This window comes from Anomaloglossus baeobatrachus, chromosome 12, assembly GCF_048569485.1.
Source record: "Anomaloglossus baeobatrachus isolate aAnoBae1 chromosome 12, aAnoBae1.hap1, whole genome shotgun sequence".
Taxonomy (NCBI): Eukaryota; Metazoa; Chordata; class Amphibia; order Anura; family Aromobatidae; genus Anomaloglossus; species Anomaloglossus baeobatrachus.
The window spans coordinates 106,098,397-106,112,829 of record NC_134364.1 but is presented as its reverse complement, the minus strand read 5'-3'; the positions used below and the strand labels follow the sequence as shown (position 1 = coordinate 106,112,829).

Genomic DNA, 14,433 nt, shown 5'->3' with positions numbered 1-14,433 from the left:
AATTTTATGCTCTTAAACCAGAGAGTTATATAATGCAAAATAGTTAATAAATAACATTTCCCACATGTCTACTTTACATCATCGCAATTTTTGAAACAATATTTTTTGTGAGTTAAGGAGTTAGAAGGCTTCAAAGTTCATCAGCAATTTCTCATTCTTTCAACAAAATTTGGAAAATTAATTTTTTTAGGGACCACATCACATTCAAAGTGACTTTGAGAAGCCGAGGTGACAGAAAATACCCAGAAGTGACACCATTCTAAAAACTGCACCCCTCAAAGTACTCAAAATCACATAAAAGAAGTTTATTAACCCTTCAGGTGCTTCACAGGAACTAAAGCAATGTGCAAGGAAAAAAAATAAAAATTATAATTTTACCTAAAAATGTTGCTGCAGCCCAAATTTATTCACTTTTAGAAGAAATAACACAGCAAAATGGACTCTAAAATCTGTCAATCAGTTTCTTCTGATACTCCATATGTGGTCAGAAACCTCTGTTTCGACAAATGGGAGGGCTCGGAAAAAAGGAGCAAAATTTGAATTTTGGAAAGCAAATTTGGCTGAAATAGATTGCGGACACAATGCTGCATTTGCCAGGCCCCTAAGGTATCTAAACAGCAGAAACCCCCCACAAGTGACCACATTATGGAAACTAGACCCCTCAAAGATTTTATCTAGGGGTATAGTGAGCATTTTGAATCCACAGGTACTTCAAAGAAATTGATAACCTTAGGTCACCATATTGAAAAGTTTTATTTTTTCACAAAAATGTTGCTTTAGCACCAAATTTCTCACTTTTTCAAGCTGCAAAACCAAAAAGTGGACCCCACAGTTTGTTATTCAATTCCTTAGAATTGCAGAGATACCCACATGTGGTTAAAAACCTCTGTTTGGACAAACGGGAGGGCTTGGAATGGAAGGAACACCATCTGAATTTTGGAAAAGTGGAAATAAATTGCGGGAACCATGTTGCATTTGCACGGCCCCTAGGGTACCAATACAGCAGAAACCCCCACAAATGGCCCCCTTTTGGAAACTAGACCCCTCAAGGAATTTATTCAGTGGTATAATGAGCATTTTAAATCTACAGGTACTTTGCAAAAATTATTAGGTAGTGTAGCAGCAAATTTCTCACTTTTAGGTTATGTGCCTATGATCCAGTGACACTGCGTCTAGAGCACAGTGTCAGTCCTTCTTCGGAGATCTGGACTCTATCTCTATTCTCCCCGCAGAGAACACTCTCATCTCCGCAGCAAACAATTGACATGCTGCGGCTCGGGGAGCCACTCCGCAGGTCAGTTTATGCTGCAGAGAAGCACCGCGGTCATGGGATTTCTAAAAATCCTTCCACTGCACTTGTACTGCACAATTTTTGAAAAAACACTCCTCAACATATTCCCTCTTTCACCAATTTATTGAAAGGAAAAAAAATCTGGTCCACCGTAATCCATTTTGGAGGTCTCACAATGACTCTGGACCTTCCAGAGAATATGGGGATATGCTCAGGTATCCCCCATTTTCTGGAAGTGCAGCACTGCATGTGAGAAGTGTGGATGCAGTAACCTGAGCATAATGCACTCACACTGCCTGGGTCACACTGAGGGCAGAATGACCTGCAGTAACCTCATTCCAGAATATTGGGGGCACGCACAGGGAATGTAGCCCACATGTTCAGCAATGCAGGCACTCCATGTGAGAAGTGTGGGTGCAGTGACCTCAGTGAGAAAACTGCACTCACACTCCTCGGTTGACACTGAGGATAGCATGAGCTGCAGTAAGCTCAGTGTCACTGCTCACAGGCAGCCAACTGACAGGGCTCTGCACATGCGGCTGACATTTCTTCTGAAGACAAGGAGAAGGAGGGGTCACAGGATCCACGCTGCAGCAGGTACCGTACAGACCGGGGGGACAGCAGGGGTGACTTTTTTGCCTCATCTGACATGTCAGATGAAGCAGAAATTAGAGGAGGAGGACTCGTGCAGCAGGCGCACCGCTCGTATGACCACCATCTTAGAAGAGGGGGAGAGGGACAGGGTAAGGGACCGGGGGTGGGGGCACTTTGGCAACACCAGGGGACCAGGGGAGGAGATTTATCTCCCTTTTCACATGTTTGATCATGCCAGGTGGGAGACAAATCATTTTTTACTGGCGCCTCCATTTTCTGCAACCTGATCACCCTTTTACTGTGCATACTGGTGATCACGGGACCAGGGATCAGAAAGAACAGCCTGATTCGTGATCTCCAGGGTCTCAGCTACCCACGGTAGCTGAAACCCTGGAGATTTTCCGATGCTGGGAAGCGCTTCAGGCTTTTTCCTTACTGCCGTTGTAAAACAGCAATATTAAAGAAGTACCCTTTACTACTGCCTTTTTAATCCGTACGGCCATCGTAAAGCGGTTTATAACATTAATATATAACTAATTAATTTTTTTTATTTTTTCCTAGTATTAAAACTTATGCTTTTATCTCTTATGGCAGCAGCTTCTGCACAGGCATCTCCACGAGTGTGACCATTAAGCACCAAAAAGACTGGTCTTCCTTATTCTGCCAGAACAATTTTATTTCTAGACAGGTTCAAAGCAACAGAAACCTCTAGTCTAGGATGTCTTTTATCCCTGTCACCAAGTGAAATTTAGCCAGATTTTGCTCTTGGTTTATACCCACTGATCCCCTAGGTATTCTGTTCTATTTTCTCCAAACTACTGTATATATCCAGGGTTATTGATCTTACTATTTAGGGCAAATTTTTATGGACTTCAATCAGGGGGCATTGCTGACAACAGAGGTGGGGAACCTTTTTACTAGAGATGAGCGAACCGGTCGTGGTTCGGCTCGAGTTCGGTTCGTCGAACGGAGGTCTTGTTCGAGTTCAGTTCGTCGAACGTTCGACGAACCGAACTCGAACCGCATAGGGAACAATGGCAGGCATTCACAAACACATAAAAACACCTAGAAAACACCCTCAAAGGTGTCCAAAAGATGACAAACAACTCACAACACAACACAAACACATGGGAAAGGGACAAGGACATATACTCATGCGAAAATAAAAGAGCAGGACAAGGAAAAAGAGGAGGAGACACAGATATAGGCATGGCACGCCCTTCTAAAATCATGTAAAACACCGCAAGGTGACTCCAAGCAGAGTCTCCCTTTTTTCCAAAAATTGGCCACACACACACACACCCCTTCAGTGACTGCAGTTGTGCCCCAGTTGTACACTTCACAGCTAGATTTGCATCAAGCAGATTCAAAAATACGCCATCCTTAACCGTCCCCAGGATGACCCCGGGGTAGGTAGCTAAGTCTTTGCTGAACCATGACTTGTTCATCTTGGCTCCTTTTAAAAAACACAGCAAGCAAGGGTTACTCCAAGCGGAGTCTCACTTTTTTTCAAAAAATTGGGCCCCACAGACACCCCATCAGTGGCAGCACTTGTGCCCTAGTTGCAAACAGGATGTTTTGATTTGCATCAAGCACATTCAAAAATACGCCATAATTAACCGTCCCCAGGATGACACCGGGGTAGGGAGCAAAGTCTTTCCTGATCCCAGCTCTGTTCATCTTGGATCATTTTTAAAAACACTGTAAGCAAGGGTTACTCCAAGCGGAGTCTCCCTTTTTTCCAAAAATTGGCCCACACAGACACCCCATCAGTGGCAGCAGTTGTGTCCTAGTTGCAAACAGGATGTTTTGATTTGCATCAAGCACATTCAAAAATACGCCATAATTAACCGTCCCCAGCATGACACCGGGGTAGGTAGCAAAGTCTTTCCTGATCCCAGCTCTGTTCATCTTGGATCATTTTTAAAAACACTGTAAGCAAGGGTTACTCCAAGTGGAGTCTCCCTTTTTTTCCAAAAATTGGGCCCCACAGACACCCACCCCTTCAGTGGCAGCACTTGTGCCCTAGTTGTACACTTCACAGCTAGTTTTGCATCAAGCACATTCAAAAATACGCCATTCTTAACCGTCCCCAGGATGACACCGGGGTAGGTAGCAAAGACTTTGCTGAACCATGACTTGTTCATCTTGGCTCCTTTTAAAAAACACAGCAAGCAAGGGTTACTCCAAGCGGAGTCTCCCTTTTTTCCAAAAATTGGGCCACACAGACACTAACCCCTTCAGTGGCAGCACTTGTGCCCTAGTTGCAAACAGGATGTTTTGATTTGCATCAAGCACATTCCAACTCCACAAGCATTTACTCTCCCCAGGATGACACAGGGGTAGTAAATTCCTTGTGGATCCATGACTTTTTCATTTTGATGTACGTTAGTCTGTCCACATTGTCACTGGACAGACGCGTGCGCTTATCTGTCAGCACACACCCAGCAGCACGGAAGACACGTTCAGAGACAACGCTGGCAGCTGGACACGACAAAATCTCCAAGGCGTAAGTTGAGAGCTCTGGCCATTTTTCAAGATTTGAAGCCCAAAATGAGCAAGGCTCCATTTGCAAAGTCATGTCATCGATGTTCATTTGGAGATACTCCTGTATCATCCTCTCCAGCCGTTGACTATGTGTCAGACTTGTTGTCTCTGGTGGCCTTGCAAAGGACGGTCTAAAAAAATAATGAAAAGATTGAGTAAAATTGCTGTTACCAGCACCAGATACGGTGCTACTGGTACGGGTAGACTGTTGAAGATGACGAGACCGTCCCATGTTTGTCAAGTTACAACTAGGAGATTCACTCCCTGCACCTGCACGGTTGTTTGGTGGAAAAGCCGAGCTAAGATCGAGTAACAGCTTCTGCTGATACTCCTGCATACGTGCGTCCCTTTCTATGGCTGGAATTATGTCACAAAATTTGGACTTGTACCGGGGATCTAATAGTGTGGCAAGCCAGTAGTCATCATCACTTCTAATTTTGACAACATGAGGGTCATGTTGGAGGTAGTGCAGCAAGAAGGCACTCATGTGTCTTGTGCAGCCATGCGGACCAAGTCCACGCTGTGTTTGTGGCATAGAAGTGCTAACCGTTCTTTCTTCCTCTGACATCTCCCCCAACCTCTTTCAACTGAAATTTGACCAAGGTCTCCCTCATCCGCTGAGTCTTCCATGTCCATGGACAGTTCATCCTCCATTTCTTCATGTTCTCCTGCACCTTCCTCAACATTTCGCCTGCTACCATGCGCCCTTGTTGATCCCTGTCCCCCATGGTCCCATGCCTGCCGCGTTGGTGATGATGAACGTCTGGACCTTGGTGATGTTGTTGTGTCTTGCACATATGAATCCTCCTGTAGTTCCTCCCTTTCCTGTTGTCCCACCCCCTGACTCCGAATAGTGTTTAGCGTGTGCTCCAGCATGTAAATGACTGGAATTCTCATGCTGATAATGGCATTGTCAGCGCTAAACATATTCGTCGCCATGTCGAAACTGTGCAGAAGGGTGCATAGGTCCTTGATCTGAGACCACTCCATCAGGGTGATCTGCCCCACCTCTGCATCTCGTTGGCCCAGGCTATACGTCATGACGTTTTGCACCAGGGCTCGGCGGTGCTGCCACAGTCGCTGTAACATGTGGAGAGTCGAATTCCAGCGTGTCGGCACATCGCATTTCAGGCGATGAATCGGCAGGCCGAAAGACTTCTAGAGCGATGCAAGTCGCTCAGCTGCGGCGGTTGAACGGCGGAAGTGAGCAGACAGTTTTCGTGCCCTGGTCAGAAGGCCATCTAGGCTGGGATAGTGTGTTAAAAATTGCTGGACAACAAGGTTCAACACATGAGCCATACAAGGCACGTGTATCACCTTGCCCAGGCGAAGGGCCGCACCCAGGTTTGCAGCATTGTCGCACACGGCCTTACCAGGCTGCAGGTTGAGTGGAGACAACCCTTTATTAAACTCGGACCGCAGAGCTGACCACAACTCCTCACCTGTGTGACTCCTATTCCCAAGACATGTCAAGCTAAAGACCGCCTGATGCCGTTGCGCTCTGCTGCCAGCATAGTAATGAGGGGTGCGTGCTTCCTTAAGCTCAGTTAGAACGCTGGTGGCCTGACCAGGCAGACTTGGGGCGGAGGTGGAGGACCCAGATGAGGTGGAGGAGGCAGAAGCAGTGGCGGAACTTGGACAGACAGAGGATTGACCCACAAGTCGTGGGGACGGCAAGACTTGTGCAGCAGACCCTTCACCATCTATCACCATAGTTACCCAGTGCCCAGTCAGCGACATGTAACGTCCCTGTCCATGCTTACTGGTCCAAGTATCGGTGGTGAAATGCACCCGTTGACACACAGAGTTTCTCAAGGAAACGGTGATGTTGTGTGCCACATGCTGGTGTAGCGCGGGCACACCTTTCTTAGAGAAGTAGTGGCGACTGGGCATTTGGTACTGGGGCACAGCGACAGACATAATGTAGCTAAAATCCTGTGTGTCCACCAGGCGGAAAGGCAGCATTTCGGTAGCCAAGAGCTTACAGAGGGATAAAGTCAACCTCTTAGCTTTGTCATGGGTCGCAGGAAATGGCCTTTTATTTGTCCACATTTGAGGGACAGAGATCTGGCTGCTGTGTGTAGACGGTGTTGAGTAGGGTGTCCCTGGAAAAATGCAGCTTTGTGAGGAAGGTGCAGGCGTAGACATGATGTCACCTTTATTCAACGTTGGTGCTATCGATGTCTGAGAGAGCTGTACACACGTACTTGTTTCCCCTTCCAAACCAACTGACGACCTACCAAGCAAACTGCCAGTTGCGGTTACAGGGGTGGAAGTTGTGCGTGGAAAACCAGGTGTGACAGCTATCTCCACAGTCCTAGAAGATGAAGAGCGCGCGGATGCACTAGAAGGGGCAGGTGGTGGATGGTTCGCTCCGCTAGGCCGCATTGCAGCACGGTGAGCTTCCCACCGGGACATATGATATTTATTCATGTGACGATTCATGGAAGAAGTTGTCAAACTGCTGAGGTTTTGACCTCTACTAACAGAATCATGACAAATTTTACAGATCACATAATTTGGGCGATCTTTTGCTATGTCAAAAAAGGACCAGGCTAGGCAAGGCTTAGAGGGCATGCGACCTGCTGATCCACCCCGACTAGTGCTCAGAGGCACAGTGGTGGCTGAGGATGCAGTTGTAGACGTGCTACCAGTACTGATACTCAGTCTAGGAAGGCGCAAGGTAACTTCGTCGTCAGTTGCATCCTCCTCCACCGTCTCTGTTGACCTCCTCAAGGGCCTGACTGTGGGTTGACAGTAGGTGGGATCTAGAACTTCCTCATCAATTGTTGTGTTTGCACTCCCCTCACCCTCAGACCGAGCCTCTTCGTGCCCTGACCGAATATTTAAGTTGTCATCCCAATCTGGTATCTGCGTCACATCGTCATCAGTATGTTCCTCATTATCTATAACAACAGGTGTTACAGTTTGTGAAAAAGGGTCAACATTATGCTCAGAAACTTGGTCCTCACGGCCTGATTCAGAGTCACAAAGGTTCTGGGCATCACTGCAGACCATTTCCTGGTCTGTACTTGTCGCGGGCGGAGGAGGGGATGCTGCGCTCTCCCACTGCTCGGGTCCGGCTGCCGCTGCTGCTGCGGCCGCTGCTGCTCGGTGGCTCGAGCGATGGGTCGGATCCCGGGGACTCGAGCGGCGCTCCTCGCCCGTGAGTGAAAAGGGGTTTGGTTTTGGGGATTTATTGTCCGTGACGCCACCCACGGTTGTGGTGATTTTTGGTAACACCACCGCTGCTCTGTATGGGGATCCCGGGAGCGGTGACAGGGAGCAGCAGAGTTGTTAGTTCTCCCCTCCGTGGGTAGGGGTTGGTTGTCCCGGGGCCCAGTGATGGGGTGGAGGATGAGGGATGGCAGGCCAGGTGCGGGGCCTGGTGAGGTGCAGGGTCACGGGGGGCAGCGCTGTGCCTCACGGCACGGTGGTACTCACTCAGCCTGAGACGGTGACACAGTTCTCGGTAAAACACATGGTTGGAAAGACGGTTCCCACGGATGGCTGCTGTTGCTTTTCCCCGGTAGTTAACGGTGACCGTCTCTTTCCCTGCACCTTGTGTAATGTTCGTAGCGATGGGTTCCCACCGGTAACCCGCTCCCCGACTTGGATATGGGCCGGAGGAGCCCCTCTTTGCCCGCAGGCGCTGGCCCTGAGAAACTGGTGCCTTGGCGGTGGCGGTGTCTCTCTCATACGGTTGGACTGTTGCCTTCAATCGGGACTTAGTTGTTCGGAAACCCGGAGGTCCCTTTCACTGACGGATTTGGCAAACTTACGGCGACTCCTAGCCTTGCCGGGATCCGAAAGGCCCCTGCCAATGATGCTGGCTTCTCCTTGTGTACCGGTCCGGTACCGCCGGGTCACCACCCGTCCACGGTCCTCACGGCACCTCCGATAGGCCACTCCTGCAGACAGTCACCGCCGTCTGCTAACCTTGCTGTCTCCGTCCGGGGCACACACCCGGACCAACTTCAGGCTCTTAAGCTGTCACTTTCCTCTTTTCACTTCCACCTCTCAAACTCAACTTCAACTAACTCCTCTGCACTCAAGCTCTGCCTGAGCTAAACTCTCTCTAACTGCCTGTGTTTTTCCTCCTCCAGGATGCGAACTCCTTGGTGGGTGGAGACCAACCGCCTGGCTCCACCCCCTGGTGTGGACATCAGCCCCTGGGGAGGGCAACAAGGATTTCTGTTCTAGCTTAGCTGTGCCTAACCGGGGTGTAGGGTGTGGTGATGTCATTACCTGTGACCCCTGGCTTGTCCAGGGCGTCACATACTCACTGTAGCTTGGGAGCAGACCTCTGATTCCCTGGCTATAGTGTGACTGAACAGCTCTGTAGACTCAGCCATCTCAGTTCCACCATACTGTGCAGCTCGGATGGAGACTTCAGAGCTGGGAGAAAGCAAGTTTGATTGGGATGACAACTCAGAGGACTGGTGTTTTTTGGATGCGGTAGTTGAGGTGGCGGAGAGGGCACTTGTTGGACCACTTGAGATCCATTCAAGCATTCTCCTTTTTTGGCCATCATCTACCTTTGTTCCAGTTGTTCGTGTCCGTAAAAAAGGGAGCACATCGGATTGTCCACGGTAAGTAGCAGACATCTTACTTTTACTGGAAGATGGTCTATCTTCACCAGATGTTAATGGAGCTTTGCCACCTTCCCCACAGACAAACCCTTTTTTTCCTTTTCCAACACGCCTCTTCCCCTTTCCACCAGCATCTGTCATTTTGCCACTCATGTTGATTGCGACAAGATTGTGCACTTAAAATGTGGTAGTAAAAATTGAGAGGTGGTGTAGATTGCAGCGGTGGTCTAGCTTTATTAACAGCAGAATAATAAAGAATAATTATCCCTGACAATGCAACTACGGCCCTTAAACTGGCAGCAGTGTCTGCTAGTATAATGGCTTAGTAACAATGAGTTTGAGTGTGCAATGCAGGCAGATGTGCTGCAAATATCATTGCACTAGTGGGACAATACAGAAGTCCAACAGCCACTTTTATGATGCCACTAAGTTCACTCAGTGTTTGCTAGTATAATGGCTTAGTAACAATGAGTTTGAGTGTGCAAAGGGCAGGAGGGTACAGTGGCAGGGTTCTGGGTCTCTAGGTAGAGGAAAGGAAGCCTGCCTTTCTATCCCTCCTAATGGGGAAATGCAGCGAGGAAATCCCTGACCTTAGCTACACAGACGCTGTCATCTTGTGCAGCTGTTAAACTCTGTTTTCACGGACCTGTCATTTATGGCTCTGACCCTGCTGGTATTAGCCCTTAAAAGGACTGATAGAAAGTGCTATCCCTATTCTGTACAGCGCTGTGTATAGAGCGTTCACAGCAGTATCGGAGATAGAAGCTGCGCCAGCGGTGACTGACACCAAGGACGCAGAAGAGATAATGGCGTCCGGACGGGCAGATACTCGTTTTTATAATGCAGGGACATGTGACATGGACATCCTATCACACATGCCGTTACTTCTCTGGCTAAAAGTCCACTTAGCTGTGTGTGTGTCTGGGATTGGCTGACATGCTGGCCCGCCCCACTACACGTGCGCGCTTAGGGAAGGAAGACAAGGTAAAAAAAAAAAAAATGGCGATCGCCATTATCCATACAGCAGTGATCTGAATGAGCTGTTCCCGCACACTATACACTGAAATTTCATAATAGTGTGAGTCACAGAGTGACTTACACTATTACAGCGGAAAGCCAGCTAGTAATTAGCTGGTCTTTTTGCTGCTAGAACCGTTCTCGAACGTATCTAGAACTATCGAGCTTTAGCAAAAAGCTCGAGTTCTAGTTCTATCTAGAACAGCCCCCAAAATCACTCGAGCCGCGAACTGGAGAACCTCGAACCGCGAACCGTGCTCAACTCTACTTTTTACTGCCGGGGGCCATTTGGAAATTTCTACCAACCTTCGGGGGCCGCACAAAATTATCAATGTTAAAATGACTATGCTATATTTGGTGAAACAATTAATTAACTCACCCCTCCTATGATGGCCGGAGTGGCTTCTCTTTAGTACGGCTGTGATGTTCAGTGATACTGAGGGGCTGGGGACATGCACATCACAAGAGGGGCTGGGGGCATGCACACCACAAGAGGGGCTGGGGGCATGCACACCACAAGGGGGGCTGGGGGCATGCACACCACAAGAGGGACTGGGGGCTTGCATACCACAAGAGAGGCTGGGGGCACAGACACCACACGAGGGGCTGGGGCACAGACATCACTGGAGGGAGCGCAGACATCACTGGGGGTAGACACACACATCACGGGGGGCTGCACACAGGAATGGGGGGGCTGCACACAGGACTGGGGGATGGGCTGCACACAGGACTGGGGGATGGGCTGTACACAGGACTGGGGGATGGGCTGCACACAGGACGGGGGATGGGCTGCACACAGGACTGGGGGATGGGCTGCACACAGGACTGGGGGATAAGCTGCACACAGGATTGGGGGATGGGCTGCACACAGGATTGGGGGATGGGCTGCACAATGCACTGGGTGGGGCTGCACACAGGACTGGGTGATGGGCTGCACATAGGACTAGGGGGCTGCACACAGGATGGGAGGTGCACATAGGACTGGGTGATGGGCTGCACACATGATGGGGGTGCACACAGGACATTGGGGGGCACACTGTGCTGAGGGTTTCATGCCATTCTGGGGGAGAGGGTTTACAGAACTGTGGTGGGGAGGCACAAAGCACTGGACAGGGCACATAGCAGCAGAGGGCCGGCGCTGGACTCACAGCAGCATCGCACTCACAGCTCCGGAGGGCAGAGGGCAGGCACACAGCATCAGAAGGAGAAGGCGGGCACAGAGCTCCAGAGGGCAGGGGGCGGGCACACAGCATCAAAAGGAGAAGGCGGGCACAGAGCTCCGGAGGGCAGGGGGCGGGCACACAGCATCAGAAGGAGGAGGCGGGCACAGAGTCCCGGAGGGCAGGGGGCAGGCACACAACGCTGGAAGCTGTGAGGTAGCTGTCGGACCCTCCCACAAAGTGAGTCCTGATCACGTTGGCACTGGCCGACGGGAGAACACATTGGTGCGCACAAGCAGCAATGTGTGGATTTAAAGGGCCGGCGGCCTAAAAAACTGCAGTGACAGCACGAGCACTTCCTCCCCCTGGGAATCTGCCCGGGGGCACATAAAAGGTCATGGCGAGCTGCATGCGGCCCGCGAGCCGGAGGTTCTCACCTCTGGCTTACAGGGTAGTAATAATAATAATAATAAGCAGCCTATAGACACGCCCCTGAGGTTCCTGTGAACACCATCCACTTGTTAAAGAACCTAATAAGTAGAACATGAAAAAAGTCAGCTAAATTGAAAATGGATTGAAGGGGTACAAAACTATAGAAGAGAAGTAATAGTAATTGTCAAAAAAATGTATGTGGTTGAGACAGTAGGTGATGGAAAGGGCTTGATGATATTTTAAAGTACAATGTGGAATTGTAGCAAATAGAATGAATAAATCAGATAAAGAGGATGAGAGAGATTTGGGAAAGAAAGGAATGAGGTTGCTGAACTCTGAAACGTTGGATAGCAGAGAGATAACATGGGAATCAATCTAATAATTCACTTTAAGCTGTATGTGCCACTTTCTCCTTCCTCCTATTTCTAGTCCGACATTCCAATATCTTCAGCATTTTCTGACTTTTATTTTCACAATTGAAGAAATAAATGGCAGGAATGATATATTGCCAAATATATCTTTGGGCTTCCAACTGTATGACTCCTGTGACTGCGAGGTACTTGCAATAAAGAGCATCTTAAATATCCTGTCCGGGAAAAAAGGCCTTATTCCAAACTACGCGTGGGAGAAGACATCAACAATAGCAGCATTTATCGGCCATTTTTTATCTTCATCCACATATACAATAGCTCAAATAACTCAGTTGTATGGATACCCCCTGGTAGGTAGAGTCTTAACTAATTCAGTAAACAGCGTAAAGAGAAATAAAATGATACTCCATAAATGTCAGTTTTTGGTTAACACACCTTCCTCCAATAATGCAATAATAAAACACCATATATATACAAAAATAGTACCAATACAAAGTGAGGCACCGCCCCAAAAAATGGATGGGACAAAGAAAATGGCAACACAATTCAAATTTATGTTTTTTACAAAGTTCAAAGTTTCTTTACCACTAAAATCTCGATTCATTAATTTTAATTTATCGACTTATTTTCTTTTTTATCATGTGATATTTGTTGACTGTTTTATGCCAAATTCTTCGTGGTTCATGAATATGGCACAAAATCAAAAATTATTATTTTTTTTTGTTTTTAACTTTTTTGTTTTCAAATTTTTAGCACCAAAAAGTCACAATATTTCACAAAAATTAGACAAATTGTAAACTGTTGCCCAAAGCTTTATATTTTTCATATTTTTGAAAAATCAGATTTCATGAATCAGTCTAAAATATCTGGATGAACAACGTTGTCAAAGAAAAATAACAAAAGACTTTAAAAAAAAAAAAAAAAGGAAGACATATTAAAAAGGTGAAAACACTAAAGCCATTAAAAAAATTAACCATTATGTTTTGTTTTGCCACAATTTGTATACATGCTTACGTTTTTTTTCAGGTGGTTTCCACCTATAACTTGCCTGAGAAAGAGCAAAAAGAATGTAACATATTCTCATCAATATCAAAACGATGATTTGGGCATATGTTGCATCTTTTGTAACCTCTTTCAACCATTTAAGGCTTCAAAAGCCATGGATTGGCTAAAAGAAATGAGCAGTCTAGCTGGCTTCCTCTTAGGCCTCCGATACACATCCGTGCCGCCGGTACGTGTTTGCCATTTTTTGCACGTACTGGCGGCACGGAGACACGTTCAGCAATGCTACCCTTTTGTAGCAGGCACATACACGTAAAACCACACGGAACGTGTGTCCATGTACGTTTGCACATGTGTGCGTTTTTCTACACGCTGAGATGTCCACATTTTCTCCTGCAGCATGGGTGTCACATGGCCCGCACCCGTACCACACGGATGTAGTGTGGATGCGGTCCCGTGTGACACGCGTCGGAGAAAACACACGTGTCAGTGAAAAAAACCCAAAACATTTACTCACCTTCTCCAGCCCTCCTGTCTCTGCCGCTGCTGCCAGTTGCTGCTGACCGCTGCTCATTATGCTCGTTTAATATTCACTTCACTGTGGCCGGCAGCAGCGGGGAGACGGCAGGGCTGGAGACAAAAGATCAGCACTACGGACAGCAGTGCGGACCACGTGAGTATGCAAATTACCGGTTCTAAGTGTGCTATCGCGGATAGCACACGTAGAACACACGTGGACCGCACGTACCCGAGACACGTACTTACCACACGCAACACGCAGGGTAAATACGTGTCTCGCGGCATGTGCGTGTTTTTAACGGAAGTGTGTTTCAGGCCTTAGAAGAATCCACTATGTTATGTTCTGACTCTTGGAAGAAGGGTAGTAAAAAACAAAAAATTACCAAACCCAGGAACTTGAAGTTGCAAGTAATTGATAATGGTTTAATATAGCCCACACAATAAAAAATATTATTCCAGTAGAATAATTAGGTTGCCACTTTTGGTGGCAATGGGTGCTACTGTGGTAGGGATTAACCTACACAATGTTCCAAGGGAAATCACGGCACTCCACATTAGAGGTAAAATTAATTTTTGTGCTTTTAATGAGTCATCAGCGTATACAAAATGAAAAAATAGGCCAATGTTTATTCTCCACTTCGGACCTTGATCCCAGCTGGATAGAAAGAAGCAAGAACAGAAGAGTGGAATTGCTCAATGGCTCTGCTCTTGCTCCTTCTTCTTTCTATCGGGCCATGATTAAGGTCTAATGTGGACCAAACATTTGTCCAATCTTTCACTTCCAGAGCAGTATATGCTGGTAACTTACTAACAGCAACAACTACTGGTGTGCGTGTATGCTCGCCACTGCTCGATATTCAATCAATGATCGGTGTGCTCGGGCACGCTCATTACTTGATTGAGTATAA

At 47.6% G+C, this 14,433-nt stretch overlaps 1 protein-coding gene across 1 annotated transcript in view; it reads left to right on the top strand.

Annotated features, from left to right (window-relative positions):
* The window catches only part of LOC142257621 (vomeronasal type-2 receptor 26-like), a 39,221-nt gene that overhangs the window by 5,091 nt on the left and 19,697 nt on the right, over nt 1-14,433 (top strand). The window contains exon 3 of the mRNA XM_075329759.1: nt 13,031-13,235. Coding sequence (XP_075185874.1) covers nt 13,031-13,235 — 205 coding nt within the window. The remainder of the gene's footprint in view (nt 1-13,030; nt 13,236-14,433) is intronic.